Source organism: Apium graveolens, chromosome 1 (assembly GCF_009905375.1).
Source record: "Apium graveolens cultivar Ventura chromosome 1, ASM990537v1, whole genome shotgun sequence".
Lineage (NCBI taxonomy): Eukaryota > Viridiplantae > Streptophyta > Magnoliopsida > Apiales > Apiaceae > Apium > Apium graveolens.
Window position 1 is genome coordinate 124918375 of NC_133647.1, and position 18142 is coordinate 124936516.

An 18142-nucleotide genomic window follows, 5' to 3' on the forward strand; every position below is an offset into this window, starting at 1 on the left:
AAAAAAATGTACTAGTTCCATACCTAATACCCTTCGAAAGATAATCTGACTCTGATACCATTTATAACATCTCAATGCACAACTGAATGCGTACCGAACTCAATAATCCACCATTGATCAATCCGAAAAACTAGCAATTTTGGTACACATTAATTGTTGACTTGTATGATGTATCTATATAGGTCCGAACACTCTTACTTTTATGGACGTCAGATTTTACAGATTAAGCACAAGAAATCAGTAGCATAGTAAAATTTTAGTAGTAGTTTTATGTTAATATTTAACAACTCTAATCTTCTGCTATGTTAATGATTATCACTACAACACATCAATTAGCAAATAAGATTGAGCACAAGAAATCAGTAGCTATATAGAATTCAGCTCTAGATTTATGTTTCTACTAGTAAGAACTCTAGTTTTATGTTTCTACTAGTAACAACTCTAATCTTCTAGTGTGATTCAAATAGAAGATTATTAGTACAACACGGTGAAATATATAAGAGTAATTAAGCAATTTTACATACAACACTTTTCAATTGTTGTAATAGGAGATAATCTATTAGGCAAAACCCCAGAGCAGAGCACAAGGAACAAAGAAGTACTCTCAGCAGCATCTGCAAACCTTCTACTTCAATGTCAAATGTCTACAGTCGATAGATCATCCCAAAACATGAGTCTTCATCCATAGAGTCTCTGTTTTTGTGATTCTACTAATGTGAAACAACTTGCTTCAATCTCGAATCTTTTATTTCACTCTCCATTGAATGATTTTTTTTCTGAATTGCCAAAAAAAGTACAACGGACAGAGATCTAGTACTTCCCCTTCCATGAATGCCACTTGAGCTTTAACTGGAACCATAAAGGAGGAGTTCCCAAGACCCCTCGAGTCAGGCTCGAATCGTAGACATCAAAATGCACACGTCTTAAAGAATCCAAGAATACCTGAGCAGGCACAGCAGGCAGAAGCACCGGACGAGCCTCTGCTGGCACTGAACCTGCCAATTCACGAGCCTTTAATAGATGTGCATTAGCTACAGATGCCATCTCAAATACGGCATTACATAGGTCAGACCGGGAATCCATCCGGATCTCTGATTGACCTGCATGCTTAACCAATAACCCATGTTTTTCGGCCACGTCAGTGGGTATATAAGAAAATTGGTTGCTCCGACTTGCATGGTAAGGCAGTGACTTTAGTAACAACAAAAGTCCACTTGCCTTGCCAATATGCGATGCTGCATGGTCTGCTGCAGCGGACTTGATACCGCCTGCTTGAAGGGTGGTGTACAATAAAGTTGATACAGTGTCCTCGGAATATTTTTCCAATTCTTCTACAGTTTTCCAGATGTCGGTAACCTCCCTCTGGGCATCATTTATCCGAGCTTCAACAGAGCGCTTCAGCCAGCTCTTGCTCACCTTATGCTCTGATATCACAGCTGCAAGGGCCTGAGCAGTTGGGTGCTCTATCAACTTGTTTGCGTATATCTTGTCTATAACTTCTTGCCACCATAACAAGCGCATAAGCCCGATTTTTGGATCAGAAGCAACATCCATAGCTCTAGCTGTTTCAACATTAAATGCGCGGAGGGCAAATGCAGCTTTTCTCATATTTGGAGGAAGTTCCAGGAGGCATAGGTAATGGTGGTAGTCATAATTCCGTACCTGCTGGACGCAATAGGACAAAGCTGTACGTAACCCACCCGATGCAGAACGTCCACTCATTTAAGCCGGTTATAGTTCCTGGTGCATGCTCACTGACCTGGTAATAACAAAATAACACGCTTTTAGATACCAAATTACTTAAAAGTTATACTAGACTATGAAAGAGTACCAATTATAATTAAATAAACAATGATACAAGGATTCTCCAGAAGATTTTATAGAGCTACTGAACAGAAAGAGAAAAAGGAGCTGGTTTAGGGGAAAGAGATGAGAGAAAAAGCATCAGAAATGGGTAAATGCAATCCTCTTTAAAATCTGCAGCTGAATGGACACCCTTTCTGTACCAAATGTTGATCTATAAAAAATATGTTAACAGTTGAAACTTGAAAAGCCCTTATCAGCAGATAATACTTAACAATTTCCATAGGACAAGATAGTGTCACAGCTTGAAAATCACTAGCAAGTCATGTCTCAGGACAGAGGTTCAGTAAGTGCTTTTTTTTTCTTATTTTGATGTTACATTGATTATATTTTAACATAATTTATGTGTGCTTGTGTAAAAAAGTTTCACTTCCCAAATATAACAAAATATGTATAAAGATACTAATGTTATTTAACTATTGTTATAAACATATTTTGGGCCTGAACTCACTCATGAACATCGTGACCGCACCCATACACACACATGTAATCTCATATGAAACAATTATTTCACCTTCTCAATAATGATATTGCATGTACAATAAATGCTTGCAAAATCATATAGAATGGACGATATTGCATTACTATCACAAAATCAAGAATAACCACATTATTTCTATGCAAGGAAATGAAGAAAAAATAAACAGAACAAGTAATGTGTGATATAAAAATGTATGAATTACTTTTCGGGTTGCAGAAAACATTAAAATTATGTAACAAAAGAATTACATATGCAGTCACTACAAGTACTGGCATTGTTTACGCACTAGTTTCAACACTATATCACAATATCTTTCACTAACTCAAACAGTCAAAACATAAATAGTATCATTTTAATAGCATGATTATGTTTTACACTGTATTAATAAGGTGTTATGCCTAGAAAATTTATGCATTACATTATTAATCGAACATACTTGATCAAAGAAATTACACGATAACACAAATGCAGCTCACAGAAACTATAGTCATATAAATTATATAGCACACACAACCACAAGAGCAATGTTCATGTTTATAAGTTATAACAATCGTAAATGCTATAATACTATCTATGTTAACCGGCAGACATTAGCTAATCCCTGATCAATACCAGAATTTAAATTGCTACGAAGAAGTATTGTCCTTGTCAGGACTTTCATCAAACACTTAACATACATTAACTAAAAACTTCATTTTCCTGTAAAGAAAGTGAATTTAGACATTTTAACATCATATTCAGTCATTAATCAACTTTAAAAAGTAAAACCAAACTAATTTAAACAATTTAATCAAATATAAAAAACTGATTTAGGGCATTACCTGAGTGGTGTGGAGTCGGGAAAATTTATGAGCTACCGGCCTCAACAAAATTAAATGCTAATGGGCCTTACCCTTATTATTGGGGATGAATGATTTAAATTGGGCTAGCTGCCGAATTGATCTTAATGGGCCGAGCTTATGAAATGTAAACCCAATTTAAAGCCGGTAAATGTATGTCCTAAAAAAGCCCTTGTATTTTTAAAAAAGTTTATTTATAGTTTCACATATACAAAACCTAGATTTTACAATTATTTGTATATAAATAATCAAAAATTGATAAAATTATTTTTAAAATTTTCAAAACACGAGTTATTGTGACTTCGAAATCCAATGCATTTACATATATTACATTCGATTGTATTTTTGTCAAAAAATGAATTTAAGGAAATAACAAAGTGCAAAAGTTGTAATATGAAAGTAAAGAAAAATGTTAAGGTCACAAAAATCGTTTTCCAATTATGAGTTGTTAATGTGTTATTAGATGTTTAATTATGTGACTGAATGAATACAAATTTAATACATGTCCTTTTAAAAATATTTTTGTGATTTTTTTTAAATATATATCAAGCAAAATAGATTTGTAAGATATTTTTTTAAAGTGTCACCGTCCCCTAGAAAGCTTTATTAAAATAGGTGATGATATGTAACAAGGGTGACGAAATTGGAGATTAAATATTTTTTTACCAAATCCAGTCACATACACAAAAATAGAGATAAAAACTGCCCCCTCTATGATATGTTTATTCAATTTTGTGATCATTTGCCCATAATAAATGAAGCATACGTAGTAACAGTTTGACATTCTTACTTTTGGCACCAAGAATTTATTTATATCATTTTTACTTGTATAATTCAATCATTTAATTATATGTATTGATTGTATAATTTTATTGGATTCTTAAAACTTTTTCTTTTTTGAATAAAGATCTAAGATTCAAAATTTTATGCACAAAAAATATAATTTAAAAAGTGATTAGAAAAGCTATACAATCAATATATCCTAAAATACGAGAAAAAGTTAAAAATGGACAAGTCTGGTGCATTATATAGAGATTGATTTACTTTTAAATTCAAGTTTGTTAATCTGTCTATTCAAGTGTTAATAGATTTTCTATTTATTTTCCTTCGATTAAAACATGTAGATTAACCACTTAAACATCTCATTACAGGATTAGGCAACACAAATTTTACTAAACTACTTGATCTGCTCCACTCTTTTTTAACACCTATCATTATTGTTGTCCAGTTGTCACAAAAAATTATTACTACTATATGTGAATAAATTTTCTAAATTGATATGTAAATATAATGAGCATTAAATATGACCATAGTATATTGTAAATGCATAATTTAGTTGTAAATAATATAAAAAATAAATTTGTGATAAGGACATTGAAAACAAGTTGGGAAGAAAGGCATTAGAGATAGATTGGAACAGCTATAAATGAGCAGTATCCATATGTGGCAATAAATGCTTAAAACTGTAATCCACCATTGTTCATTCAAGAATAGGTTGAAGAACTACTCCTGCATGATACCAGATCATGGGTAAGTTAATTAATTATATTTCTACTCTAATTTTTACACATGACTTTCATTTTTTCATTTTTAGTTAAGTGGTGTTATCTTAGCACATCTTACTCATTTATGGGAATATATATCATCTTCGTTTATCTTACATATGCTGGATTTTTTTTGTAAATTCAACCGAAACCGAAAAAAATAATTTATTTATTTTAGTAAATGTAATATTTATCTGTAATTTGACTACTCTATGGGAGGTCCTAGCTAGATTACAAACCACATGCAAGTCATTCTTTGACACATTGACATCCACCATCTCTTAAATGCTGCCACCTTTTATATATGAGTTGTGCAACATTTATCCCCCCTCTGCATATTTCACCTATCCTCCCTAAACTTCCTTACTCCAGTTTTTACACACACAATAACAGCCCCCTCTTCTCTCTTAAGTTTTATTCTTTTTATGAAACCATGTGCACTTCTAATAAATTACTAATTTATTACCAGATTATGCTGGCTGTGAGTATTACTTTCAGCTGTTTTCTTGGGTTTTCACAAGGCCAGCTTATGTTTGGTTTTTACTCTAATTCTTGCCCAAATGCTGAATCAATTGTTTCCAGAGTTGTCAGTGATAAAGTCAGAGAAAGCCCAAATAATGTTCCTATTTTGCTCAGGCTTCACTTTCATGATTGTTATGTTCAGGTTCTTGATTTCAGTAATCTTTCCATTTACATATATTTGATTCCACTGCTTTTAGTGTTTTTTTTTTGTTGGAATGATTTCTTGCTATGTTTTCGATAAATTTTGAAGGTGACACTAGTAAAAATTGAGAGGCATGGTGTGTGTTTGTTTGGTGATTCATGACAATTGAATGGTGATTTGTGCATGTTTATTTAATGAATAGGGGTGTGATGCATCAATACTGATTGACAATGGCCCAAACGCGGAGAAAACTGCGTTTGGGCACCAAGGAGTTAGAGGTTTTGATGTAATTGAAGCAGCCAAGGCTCAATTGGAAAGTGTTTGCCCTGGTGTAGTTTCTTGTGCTGACATTGTTGCCATGGCTGCAAGAGATGCTGTTGCTTTGGTATTTTTATTTTTTATTTTTACTCCTGTGACTTTGTTGTCGGTTGGTTTCAGGAATTTGTACTGAATTTATTATTTATGAGTACATTTAATATGTGTTGATGATTATATCGTGTGGATTGAATTTATTGGAACTAGGCGAATGGTCCGAGATATCAAGTGCAAACTGGTAGAAGAGATGGAATAGTTTCGGATAAATCTCTAGCAGAGGATATGCCGGATGTTAATGATTCAATTCAGACTCTCAAGGCCAAATTTGTTAGCAAGGGACTCAATGATAAAGACCTTGTGGTTCTTAGTGGTAATACATACTGTATCTCTTTCTTTCAATTTATGGTGTGCTTTTGTTGTGCACTTGTGCAAACTGCTTCTATCAATCACTTCATATCACATACTACTAGTTAAGTTCTCTCTCTCTCTCTCTCTCTCTCACACACACACGGGAAAGGACATACATGCAGATAGGGTGGCCTCCTAGTTGGTAAACATTTAAGGTGTATGAAGAAGCTTTAATATCATTTGCATTTTACCAGTTTAGCATTCAATTGAAGGGCAATGGTCAAGATATTCAAGGAAGAAGACCTCAGTATTGTTTTAAGATATGGCTGAGGTTACTTAACAATTGAATATATAGTTTTTAGACATCTAATCATGCCAAGTACATGGTTCTTCGCTGCCTACCCTTTCTTTCAAGTTTCGACTTGATTGAAATATCCCGAGCAGGACATTTTGGTATATTTGGTCTGGTTACTTAACTGGACTCATGGCTATGAGCATTTCTGGCAAAGAATTGGAAATCTCAACTTTGTAGCACATGATGATTGATCAAATATATTTTTTACCGGAGTGCTAGTTTACATTGTTGAGCAATATATACTGTTAATTGCTATTTATACAGACTGATAACTTTTTTAATTTTGGGTTTCTTCAAATTTTAGCTGCACATACAATCGGCACAACAGCATGCTTCTTCATGGAAAAAAGACTATACAGCTTTTTCCCAAATGGTGGTGGTTCTGATCCGTCAATAAACCCCGCTTTCCTACCAGAATTACAGGCCACGTGTCCGCGTAATGGAGATGTCAACGTCCGGCTACCAATGGACCGCGGCAGTGAACAGACTTTCGACAAGCACATTTTGCAGAACATCAGAACCGGTTTTGCAGTCATAGCATCTGATGCAAGTTTATATGATGATGTTATGACAAGGAGCGTAGTTGACTCGTATTTCGGCCCCCTAAATCCGGTTCTTGGACCGTCTTTCGAGACAGATTTTGTTAACTCCATGATAAAGATGGGTAGTATTGATGTTAAGACCGGTACTGAAGGGCAAATCAGGCGCGTTTGTAGAGCTTTCAATTAATATATACTAGCATGTCAAAGAGAAGAGAAAAATAAGTTTAAAGAAATTGTATAATTATATTTTGGTAGTTTGTTAATAATAGTTAACTTTTTGTGTGGTCATTCATACTCGCAGACTAGTCTAGGAAAGAGAGGAGAAAGAGAAAACGAGAACAACCTTCCCTAGTAACCGACCTTGCTATACTAGAATACAAATTGTATTGCATGCCTGAATTAATAAAACCAGCGGCTATGTTTTCTATGCTAACATGTGAGTCCTTTGATAATATATACTTTGTGTTTCTATCTACACCGCCATGCATATCTACAGTCAGACTACAGATAAGTGTGTAACTGATTCTGCATATAGATTTTGATAATACAATATTGGTTGCAACATTCAAATATGAATGCATCTATTTCTCCGCTAAATCTTGGACCATTTACGTCTGATCAGCAAAAGCCGCTTAATACTTAAACACGGATGTCTTTTCTTTTTTGCTAGTTAAACACACTCATGCACTCAGCTTATGTTTGACAAAGTTCGAGAAGCGAGAGAGATACCAGTACACCAAGGGGTGTTGGGTAAACACCCACGTCTTCTAAATAATTTCCCTGCTAAAATTGACTTTCATAGTCTTGTTATATTACAAGTTGCTAAAACTTCAGTGTAGATTGTAGCATTGCAGGGACAAGATGTCTCCGTCAAATATAAACTCTTCAAGGTAGAGGCATAAGCCTAATAAATCTTAGAAAAATAGAGCATTCTGTTTTTAGAAAGATAAATAGACGACTCTACTTAAAATTATCCTTAAAGAAAATATAAAAATTTGATCTTACAAAAATCTGAACGTTTCTGATCAAAACACTATTCTGCTTGAGACAACCACAAATTCACAGTTCCATATCAAAATTCTGTTGCTTTTTATATGGCAACCGCCATTGCCAATACTCAATTTGTCTCATGACTCATTTGTAAGTTCAATGTACAGCTCACCTTATTTATACTACGTATGGTCTTTTTAAGATGTATGTATTGAAGCTGGTAACTTGTAAGATTATGCAAGAAAAAATTGCTTCTAGGGCCCCAACACAGAAGCGGGTACAATGTACTTTTTTCCGTCACACGCACACATGTAGAATATGATTTTTGGTTGGGAATGTGGATTTCTCTACCTTGAGCAAATAGCAGCAAAAACAGGCATCTTCCTTTCACTGGAACCAGAAAGAGTGCTGTTTATGTAAGCATCAACATCTCTTTGAAGAGTTTTGTCAGTGGAGGAAGAGCAAGTTAAGAGAACCTTAATGCCATCATCCAGGGGAGACCAGTCAGTTCTAGCAAAGGTGCTGGTGTTGCTATCAGAGCTCATTATGGCATTCTCTAGCTTGAAAGGTGAAATTGTTCGACTTCTATAAGGGATCACACAGACCGGTGAATCTGTTAACAATGCAGATGAATTGCTCTTTGAGACTGTTTGAGGCGTTGAAGAGGTCACCGTGAAAGGAAAATCCTTGCCTGATACCGATAAATCGTTCTGCTGATGAATAAAGTGGCATTTGGACCCGTATGAGCATGACCCTGAAGTATATGACTTGCAAATTTGAGTCTACAAATACCAAAAAATGTTTCTTTAGCATTGTTTAAATTGTTTCTACACAACTGATAGTGACCAAATAATAATAAAAAAGGCTGAAATACTCTCTTTGTTCATTGCAATGACCAGTATCACTTTCTCTACCTGTAATTTGCTCTTGTTAGAAAATCGAGTTGGACGCAGTTCTTCCTTTCCATGTGCAAACTGCAAAAATTGGAGTTACAATGGTAAAGGATCAGATAGTAATAAGGATCAAGTCCAAACTTTCAAGTAACTTGGCTGTAAAAAATTATAACATACTAGACTTTAGAGATATTGTTTTTAGGATAAGAATGGTTTAAACAGCAGGATAGTAGTTTAAAGGAAAACAATCGTCTTTAAATATTTGCTTTTGTAGGCATTGATCTAAAACAGGAATTTCTAGTTTTTGGTAATTCTTTCCTCAAAACTCTTTCTAATCCCAAAGTTCAATAACAAAAAAAAAGGACTTGAATAGCCAGATGTACAGCCCATAACGCCAAAAGTTGCATTTTCATTGATATCTGTTTAATAACTTTCAAACTTCAACGCAGTTTTTTACAAAGATAATTAATCAGAAGTTGTTGACCTGGTTATGATCATTGTCTGCAATTAAGAAAGTGGATCACCAAAATACATCGTGTGAGCACATACAAGCTGAAAAAAATACCAAATATAGAAGAAGGGCTCCAAATGAATTAGTATAGTTACTAATTTTTATTTTTAAAACAGTTACAGAGTCATATGTTTTCCGAACAGAACATAATAACATAACATATAGAGCCATAAACCATGGATCTCAGCACATTTCCAGATTACTATTTTTGCTGCCATCTTAAAATATGGTAAAGAAAGAAGATACGTGTTTCACCTATGTTTGCTCAAAACTAACTCTTTCCACGACCAGGTATATTGATTTTAAAGTTCTAAACTGTAAGTTACAAAACCACTGGATTTCTGAAAATACTGACAAGTACATATTTAATTATGAATCTTATAGATCTACTAAGACAAAAAAAAATAGCCGAGGCTTCTCTATATCAGATATTTCATAGTCAAATTTCATTTTTGTTTGATGTTGATAGTTGGACAGTGGGCACTATTTTGTCACTATATGTTCAGTATGCATGTATTAGAGTGTAAGCTAAACGAGAACACAGTGGACTTTTACAATCAGCAGTCAAGGTGTTGTAATTAGTGAATTCAACATTATATTTGAATACTTCATTTGTAATTGCTTTGATATGCGTGACCATAACTCGATGTATTTTTAACTAGTATCTTGCTCCAGATAACAATTCAGTATTCAAAATGGTAGGTACATTATAGCAAACTCTCTTCTTCAAAATAACTGTATAGCAGCACAGACTTATCATCAAGCTATGCAATTTTCTACTGCACTTGTAATCTTAGAGGTAGAAGATGTAAAAAGCTTACATTACTCAAAACATAACTAGTATAGTTACCAACAACGACATCTACAGACGACAAGCCTACATTTTTTTACACACAAAAATGTCATAAACAAGACTTTCTTCCAACAGATTGAACTTTAACCGACTTTAAGCATTTAAAAATTTCCAAAGTTTGCAAACCAGCTTCGAATATTATAGAGCAAGTTAAAAAGGTTTCCAATCTATAAGTTATATCAAGTGTCTTGTATTTTGCAATGCAAGCTCTTGTAAAGACAAAATAAAAATTGAGCAGCTCAGAAGGTATATCAACTGACTTGTAATTTGTAATGCAAGCTTCTATCAAGACAAAATTACGATCTGTATTACCTGGCATTTAGCTCCATAGCGACAACTACCGAAATCCTCCCATGACTGACAAATCTCCATCTTGTAAAAGCCTTTACCTCCTGAAGATGATGATCCACCACAATCCGACATGGACAAAGACCTATTCCTACCTCCATTCACCGGTTCAACCAAAACTCCATCCATCACAACCACATCCTCCATCTTCACCGGAGTGCTAAACACAATCGGAAACTTCGATCTTGGCGATCCAGACATGTAATTCCTCACAGTTGGAGAGTCATGATTCTCCAAACTACTCAAAACACCAGAATTTGCACGCAAATTAAAACCAGAGCTTCTCCATGGATAATTATATAAACTGACCGGTGAACTATTGACTGGCGAAACAACACGGCTCAACGCCTTGAGCTTATGAAGCTTAGAATTGTTATTGATGTAAATCCGTTCCATTTCACAATCCTCTCTACAATAAAAACAAGACAGAAGCTGAAATTAAATAAAGTAAATTGCGTTAATGCTTCACTAGTTCAAACTACTAATCTTAAAAAACTCTGCAACTAATTAACAAACTCGAACACAAGTCGCAGCAACTTATCGAGTTTCAATTTCACGCCTAATTTTCAATCTCTAACATTGAGAACTCAGTCAATCATTTTAAAACTTCAAATCTTCGATCACTAAATATCAAAACATTTTTCAACACAAACACATACTGAGTATTAAAATTCGCATTTAAATTTCAATCTCTCATTGGATGAAGCTCCGAAATCATTTCAAGCTTCAATCACTGCAAATAGACACATTTTTCTGTATATAACGTGCATACACACATTGAGGTTTTGAATTCGCGCCTGAATTTCAATCTCTCAAATTATGCATTACATACAGAGAGAGCGAGCGACAGAGAGAGAGAGGGAGAGGGAGCGAGAGAGAGAGAGAGAGAGGGAGGGAGGGAGAGAGAGAGGGAGGGAGAGAGAGCGAGAGAGCGAGCGAGGGAGGGAGGGAGAGAGAGATTCTCTTTCGCGCCTAAATTCGAATCTCTCGCAGTAGGTGAAACACAATTCAATCTAATTAAAAACATAAATTGCGAGAAATGAATCATATATATACATGTATACTAGATGATTACAGAGCACGGTGATATGAAATTAAAGTCAGAGAGATAATTTACCTGGATAACTGCGAAATGATGAAGCTTTTATTTGTTGAGGAGAAGGAATTTGTACAAGAGAAATGATTACTCAAGCTAAATGCTAGTTTGCTGCTACTACTGCTACTGATTATGTACTTACAGTTAGAGCTGGCCAGACGAGCGGGCCGAGTTTTCGGCGGTCCGGTTCAATACTTAATTAACTCGTGAACGGCCCGTGAAAGTGAACGAGCAGTGCCTTCCCGTAAGTTGCAGTGAATCACTGATACATATATTCCTCTCTTTGTCGTTTGTATGTACACGTGGCTTCCGCCTCTTGTCTTGCCTTTCCTATCTTTTTCAATTGAATTTTGATTATTCGGGGCATAATTAAGCCTAATTTTTTAAAAAATTAACAAAATCCTTTTTTTTGCTAAATTAACAAAATCATTTTTACTTTTTAGGAACGTGGAACCAAGGATAAACTATTAACCTTTTGAATTATTCAATTATGCTCAGAATTTTTATTTTTAATACAGTAATAATTGTAAGAAAAAAAATCATCCTGTATGTTATGAATATCAGAGAACACATATTATTCAATTTCTTTCAATGTATTATTATATTACAAATATTTTAATGGATCCAAATTTTGGATGCAAGTAAAAGTTTATATCACTGAATTATACACTTATGTGCATTAAACAAAAAACTACTAAAAAGGTTGGACAAGCTTTATAGCTTATACACAAATCACAATATCATGGTTCAACATTCAATATCAACCAGCATTCAAATCCCAAATGGTGGGATGATTTTGGCAATGGAAAGTTGGAAACATCATCATCAAGTTCCATCAATAGCATTCTTCATATCTCCACCAAGCAATGACATTAGACCCCCACCATGAACTCTTCCCTCCGGAACAACAAATTCAAAATTCTTTCTCGTACTGCAATTTCTAGACCCGCTGTCACCATTGTTGCTCCTAATGCTTCCTTCCACATGCTTCTCAGAACTCGACGGTCTTAAATAAGATGTAGAGGACTTCATTGATAAAGGAACCAATACTTGAGGGGGTATCAGACACTGACGTTTAGCCGGCCTGTCCCTGGAATCCATAGTATATTCTGAAATAGCACTTGCCCCAGACAATGAATATGTGTTGTTATAGCTGCTACCACCGGTAGATAATGAATGCACGAGCCCGTGAAAGAGTCCTGGTCCAATCAAACCCTTGGTTTTTGTATCGCGATCTTGAACCAAGCTACTGTGTGCTGCACATAATCCGCTCCTGCCCCTAGCAAACTTCTCGCATTTTCCATCTCCCCAGCTGCACCGCTTTCCACCACCATGTGCTTTGCAGAAGTTAGTGCTTCCTTGTGCACTCTTGTCACAATTTTCGAACTGACAACGCTTTCCTCCACCATGTCTAACACAAGAATCAGTTCGTCCCCGTGCACTCTTTGTGCAGCCTGAAACAGCACATCTCTTTCCACCACCATGTGCAACACAAAAGTTTGTGCCTCCGTGCACACTCTTGGGACAAATCCCACCACCATCAAAGAGGCAGCGCTTCCCCCCACCATGTCCTTTGCACAACGGTGTGCTACCTTCAGCACCTTTGGTGCAACCAGCAAAAATGCAACGCTTTCCACCACCGTGGGCTTTGCAGAACATTGTACTTCCTTGAGCACCCTTATTGCAACTTTGGAATTGGCAACGCCGTCCCCCTCCATGTGAGATGCACAAACCGATCTGACCCTCAGCACTCCGGGTGCAACCCTCTACCTTGCACCTTTTCCCTCCCCCATGTTTGATGCAAAGGCCTGACTTGCCCCGTGCTGCTTTAGCACATCCTGATGGATGCCCACACCTTTTTCCGCCACCATGTGCAATACAATAGTCTGTCCTCCCCTCAGCACTTTTAGTGCATCCAAGATGCTCACACCTTCTACCTCCTCCATGGGCTTTACAATATGCAGTACGGCTTTCAGCACCTTTATTGCACCCTGGTTTCTGGCATCTCTGTCCACCCCCATGGCCAATGCAAAGGCCAGTTGCTCCTCTTGCTCCTTTTGTACAGCCTTCAAATTTGCACTTTTTTGTATTGCTTGTCTGGTAACTTGACATTGTTCCATCTGTAGCAAGCTCAGAGACCGTACCCATTGAATAATCCGAGACAGCAGAAGGCTCAGAACTTAACTGACGAGGATGGCTATATGATTTTGTTACACGGTCAGACATTTCTTCTGGTTTCCAAAAGAGATTGATGTTATTAATACTCGGAGCAAAAAGCAGTGATGGCATATAACCACCTGATTTCTTGGCCGATGTTGAACCCTCGTCGGAAACAGGGGCCATAACTCTGTGACCAACAACTGCAACTTGGTCAGTAGGAGATGATTGTAGATCATTTTGTGACACGAATGGACGTTTGAGCACTGTAACATCATCAGTCCCTCCTGATACGCCAAGTTTCAGAATGGAATCACTCTCGGATGACATCTCCGGATGCAATATAGCTTTCGATGCATTACTGTTACTCAAGTCAATTGGGGGCCAATCATCACGACTCGTACTTGGTGCTGGGCCCAAACCAAGGACCAATCTGCATCCATCATCAGATGCACCTGAAGAAATAAAATGGTTGCCAAGGCCAACTCTAGCTCTTCCAAGGCCTGTGGCTTTCTTTTCTCCATAGCCAAAGAAATCCAGGCTTAATGTAGTATCAGTTGAGTTTTTATTTTTTATCAGCTCACGGTTGCAAGATAACAATTTCTTATTCGGGTTGATATCCATTTTCTGGGTACTATGTGCTAAAATGCCAACAACTAGCAAACTACTGTCACTGAATGAAACTAGTAAAATGTATAAATCAAAATGAACAGAGCTTTCAAATACCTCAATAAGCTACCTCCACTCACAAATCCTGATGTATCTGACCTATCCATTACACTATTTGTTGTCACGAGGGGCACAAGATCCTGTACTAGGAGCACTGAGACCTAACGTTTAAATTATAACTTGGGTAGAAGGGTACTGAAGGGTTCAACATGAGAGATGTGCAGAGTCTAAAAGTATGTTCAACTTGATGCTGGAAACTCCTGAAGCTTCAGTCACCTGGAATAAAACCAAGTATACATGAAGGACAATGACTTAGTACGATTTAAATTGATAAAAGGAAAAATATTAAAATAATAACTAGGCTCAAAACTGCAAGACTAATAAGAGTTGAATGCATTGAGCAATTACAATGTTGCTTTGTGAAAGAATAAAGTTTGCAGATGATAATAACAATAGCCATAATCCGTCACTAACCGGAAAGATGGTCAGATTTCAGAGCATTTCAGTCAAGGGAAAAAAGTGACGACGAGAAGTATGAAATGACATATTATAAGAATAAAAATCAGGGATCACAATAGAACAGAGCCAAAAAATGAATTACTTTCAAATTTCTTGCTCACCAAAGTTTACAACGTAACCAATATCTCTAGCTCGTATAGTTTTCATTACTTAATTCCAAAAAACATTTAACACATATTTCCGTAACTATATAATAATATATGCATTGTTTGAACTAATGTTTCATCACCTTCTAGTTCATCAACGGAAAAATATACAATGCCATGCTTTCATGGGATTTTCATCCCCCATAAATAAACACTTATTCCATTGGATAACATATTGAGAATGTTTAGTTGATTGTACTCTAAAATTAAAGCAGAATAGTCTTATTACAATCTTGATTCTTGAAACATGGCACGAGTCAGAACCATAGTTATGTCCAGATGTTTGAGCTTTAAACACAGCCATGACAGCTAATTATAGCCTGTAATATGTGTCAAGAATATTGCATACATCTAAGAGCTGAATGTAGCATCATTACTTGGTAAAAAAATTAAAAAGAAAAAGATATAAGGGAGATATCAAGAAACTAATATTAACAAGCTAGAAAATCTAGTTGATCAAGGCCATAGAGAAATCTATACTTGTGTATAATTTTACACTTATACTATAATAGAAACCTGCCTAACCTTGAACACAAGTAATTTAAAATGAAGCAAAACCCTTTTGCTTCTCCATGAAGTAAGCAGGGTTGGTCAAAATGCAAACAAAAGAGAGTGATGACCCAAAGACACATTGAAGCACACAAATATCACTATAATCTCAAATAATTAACTTAAGGCTTGTGTTTCCAATACACATGATGTTTTGCATATGCTTTGTTGCTTGTTTTCTGCACTATATTCTACTCACATATCAAAAAGAAAACCCGTTGCATAGCATTTATCTATCTAATGAATTCTTCGAAATTGTCAACGTTCTTTCAGAACCCGAAATTTTTTTTGTTGTTTCGTTCTTGGAAACAGTATTATTTTAAAATACGACCAATTCTAGGATTACAAAAATTTAACTTATACAACCAAGAAACATGTAGAATTAAAGAATCTAACACCCAAACATGAACAAAGAACACAAATCTATAAAAGACACAGAACCAAAAATATTCCATTTCTCAAGAAAACAATACAAAATCCTATCCAATTCAACTCAACCAAAACATAAACTGTGATTAAAACAAGAAACTCACAATATCTTGAATCTTGAGTATAAAGAAAACGTATCACAAATCATCATATAATCATATAATTTGACCTTAACCAAGAACACAAACTAAACATTAAGATTAACTCACCTCATGAGTCATAACTAAAAAAGTTTTAAACTTTATAAGTATTATCAAGATTTATCACATACCTACCGTGTCAAATTCACCAGATAATTGACCATAATCAAGAACATTAAGTAATTATCAAGATTTATCACATACCTACTGTGTCAAATTCACCAGATAATTGACCATAATCAAGAACATTAAGTAAAGATTAAATTTGGGTCAGCTCAGAACTAAATAAAGTTTAAAACTTATTTAAAATTTTCAAGATTTAACACATACCCACCAAGGAAAATTCATCAAAACGCCAGTTTATAATCAAAGCAAGCAACTTTAACATTCATAATCAAGAAAACAACTAAACATACACATACATGCATATAAAGAACTATTATACATACAAAAACATACAGTATATGTGAAGATTAGAGCAGAAAAGGGTACCCTCAGTTAACTTGAGAAGAAATTATGGGTAAGTTAGCAGATCCATAGAGAGAGGATAGAGAGAGAAAGAGAGGAGCGAGAATCGTGAGACACCGCAATATGAGCAATTTTTTTAATATATTTATTTAATGTTTGCATTAGTTTAGTTTGTTTAGTTTGCTACGTTAATAAGATAGTGACAAGTTGAACTATAGACAAAACTCAAAGGTCACCTTGTTAAGATTAATGTTTAATATTATAGTGACCAGTGTTGATTTTAAACCTTAAATTAGAAACTCTAGTGCAAATTAATATGTCTAATTATATATCTAGTAAAATTATACTGTAGTTTAAAGAAATGAATGATCGGTTCAAATTATATTACGATCAATATTCTAAAAATCAATTTAAAAGATCGTTAAATACCCGACTCAGATCTAAGTGGGCATAACTACTTTGAAAATATAAAATATATTTCAATTAAAATGATGTTAGTTTTTGGATATTTTTAAAGAAGTCGAGGTATACAGAATTCGTATTTATAATATTTTTTTCTTATTTGTTCATTCTAACATGTTGTTAGTGTAAAATAAATATTAATTAATTATATCGATATTTAAAAATTTTGAAATCTAGCACTTGAATGTTTGGACGAAATACGATGGACACTAGCTGACCAACTGTTAGATGGACCTCACATACTTTTTGGCGATAATGACATTTGTCAGGGTGTGACGAAATTGACCTTGTTCTGATATTATTACTAGGGGGGTTATGGGGGTAATTAAGTAATTTGGATTATTATATAGGTAGATGTCATATTCTGGTGATGAGAAAATTGGGACAAAAGAGATGAGTGGCGGAGAGAGAGTTGTCGTGGAGTACCCAAGTCACCTGCTTTACAAAAGTGTCCTGTTTGCTCGCTTATTGGCGTCCAGGCTAAGAGCAGCATCTCCAAATACTCAATAAACATGCTCTAAAATCTAAAAATAAAAAATATGGTATAAAATAAAACTTTAAAAATTCTTAAAAACTCTTTAAAATTTTAATAGACTCTTCTTACTTCTCTCTTTCAAGAATAACTAATAACTCTTAATTTATATTTTATTAATAAAATTTGAATGTCCGTCAATTATTGTACAATCTTTGGTCAAGGGGAATTGATTTATTAATAAACTACGAATAAAAAACTAATATAAAAAATATTGTTGGAGTTTGGAACATTAACTTATGTAATAACTTGTTAATAGCCACTTTTTTAAAATTATTTGAAAAATGAATTAATAAACTATTGGAGATACTCTAAATTCATAAGATTATTAATAATCTTTTTTAGTTCGAACAAATGATTGTTAAATATATTGTATTCATTTATGTATAATGGTATATAATAAAAGTATAAAGAAATATTTATCATAAT

General features: G+C 34.8%; 4 protein-coding genes across 7 annotated transcripts; 1 reads left to right on the forward strand and 3 right to left on the reverse strand.

Moving 5' to 3' along the window:
- Positions 1-345: 345 nt before the first annotated feature.
- Positions 346-3245, reverse strand: LOC141666736 (uncharacterized). 2 transcript variants are annotated; one of them, XM_074472906.1, is made up of 2 exons: positions 3166-3245; positions 346-1759 (listed from the first exon to the last, which is right to left on the reverse strand). In XM_074472906.1, exon 2 carries the CDS (start codon positions 1720-1722, stop codon positions 811-813), a length of 912 nt encoding a protein of 303 aa, XP_074329007.1. In that variant the 5' UTR covers positions 1723-1759; positions 3166-3245; the 3' UTR covers positions 346-810. The 2 variants fall into 2 exon arrangements, with proteins under 2 accessions (XP_074329007.1, XP_074329009.1); XM_074472908.1 differs by lacking the exon at positions 3166-3245 and adding an exon at positions 2957-3119.
- A 1751-nt stretch (positions 3246-4996) lies between these two features.
- Positions 4997-7384, forward strand: LOC141666746 (peroxidase 43). The gene is made up of 4 exons (XM_074472921.1): positions 4997-5391; positions 5594-5776; positions 5914-6076; positions 6714-7384. The coding sequence occupies exons 1-4, from the start codon at positions 5032-5034 to the stop codon at positions 7136-7138; spliced, it is 1131 nt and encodes a 376-aa protein (XP_074329022.1). The 5' UTR covers positions 4997-5031; the 3' UTR covers positions 7139-7384.
- A 531-nt stretch (positions 7385-7915) lies between these two features.
- LOC141720708 (uncharacterized) lies at positions 7916-11953 on the reverse strand. 2 transcript variants are annotated; one of them, XM_074523297.1, is made up of 4 exons: positions 11785-11953; positions 10511-10955; positions 8856-8915; positions 7916-8723 (listed from the first exon to the last, which is right to left on the reverse strand). In XM_074523297.1, the coding sequence occupies exons 2-4, from the start codon at positions 10940-10942 to the stop codon at positions 8289-8291; spliced, it is 927 nt and encodes a 308-aa protein (XP_074379398.1). In that variant the 5' UTR covers positions 10943-10955; positions 11785-11953; the 3' UTR covers positions 7916-8288. The 2 variants fall into 2 exon arrangements, with proteins under 2 accessions (XP_074379398.1, XP_074379389.1); XM_074523288.1 differs by having other exon boundaries at positions 11664-11951.
- A 236-nt stretch (positions 11954-12189) lies between these two features.
- On the reverse strand, positions 12190-16898 carry LOC141666754 (uncharacterized). 2 transcript variants are annotated; one of them, XM_074472932.1, is made up of 2 exons: positions 16744-16898; positions 12190-14744 (listed from the first exon to the last, which is right to left on the reverse strand). In XM_074472932.1, exon 2 carries the CDS (start codon positions 14421-14423, stop codon positions 12468-12470), a length of 1956 nt encoding a protein of 651 aa, XP_074329033.1. In that variant the 5' UTR covers positions 14424-14744; positions 16744-16898; the 3' UTR covers positions 12190-12467. The 2 variants fall into 2 exon arrangements, with proteins under 2 accessions (XP_074329033.1, XP_074329040.1); XM_074472939.1 differs by having other exon boundaries at positions 16711-16834.
- Between the last annotated feature and the right edge of the window lie 1244 nt (positions 16899-18142).

Bases quoted from the DNA above. Each gene is read 5' to 3' on its own strand.
- LOC141666736 (XM_074472906.1), bottom strand. From the start codon at position 1,722: ATGAGTGGACGTTCTGCATCGGGTGGGTTACGTACAGCTTTGTCCTAT.
- LOC141666746 (XM_074472921.1), top strand. From the start codon at position 5,032: ATGAGTTGTGCAACATTTATCCCCCCTCTGCATATTTCACCTATCCTC. The intron at 5,777-5,913 runs GTATTTTTATTT...TATTGGAACTAG, and splicing joins CAAGAGATGCTGTTGCTTTG to GCGAATGGTCCGAGATATCA. The intron at 6,077-6,713 runs GTAATACATACT...TTCAAATTTTAG, and splicing joins AGACCTTGTGGTTCTTAGTG to CTGCACATACAATCGGCACA.
- LOC141720708 (XM_074523297.1), bottom strand. From the start codon at position 10,942: ATGGAACGGATTTACATCAATAACAATTCTAAGCTTCATAAGCTCAAG. The intron at 8,916-10,510 runs GTAATACAGATC...CAATTTTTGCAG, and splicing joins GCTATGGAGCTAAATGCCAG to TTTGCACATGGAAAGGAAGA. The intron at 8,724-8,855 runs GTAGAGAAAGTG...TGGTATTTGTAG, and splicing joins CTAACAAGAGCAAATTACAG to ACTCAAATTTGCAAGTCATA.
- LOC141666754 (XM_074472932.1), bottom strand. From the start codon at position 14,423: ATGGATATCAACCCGAATAAGAAATTGTTATCTTGCAACCGTGAGCTG.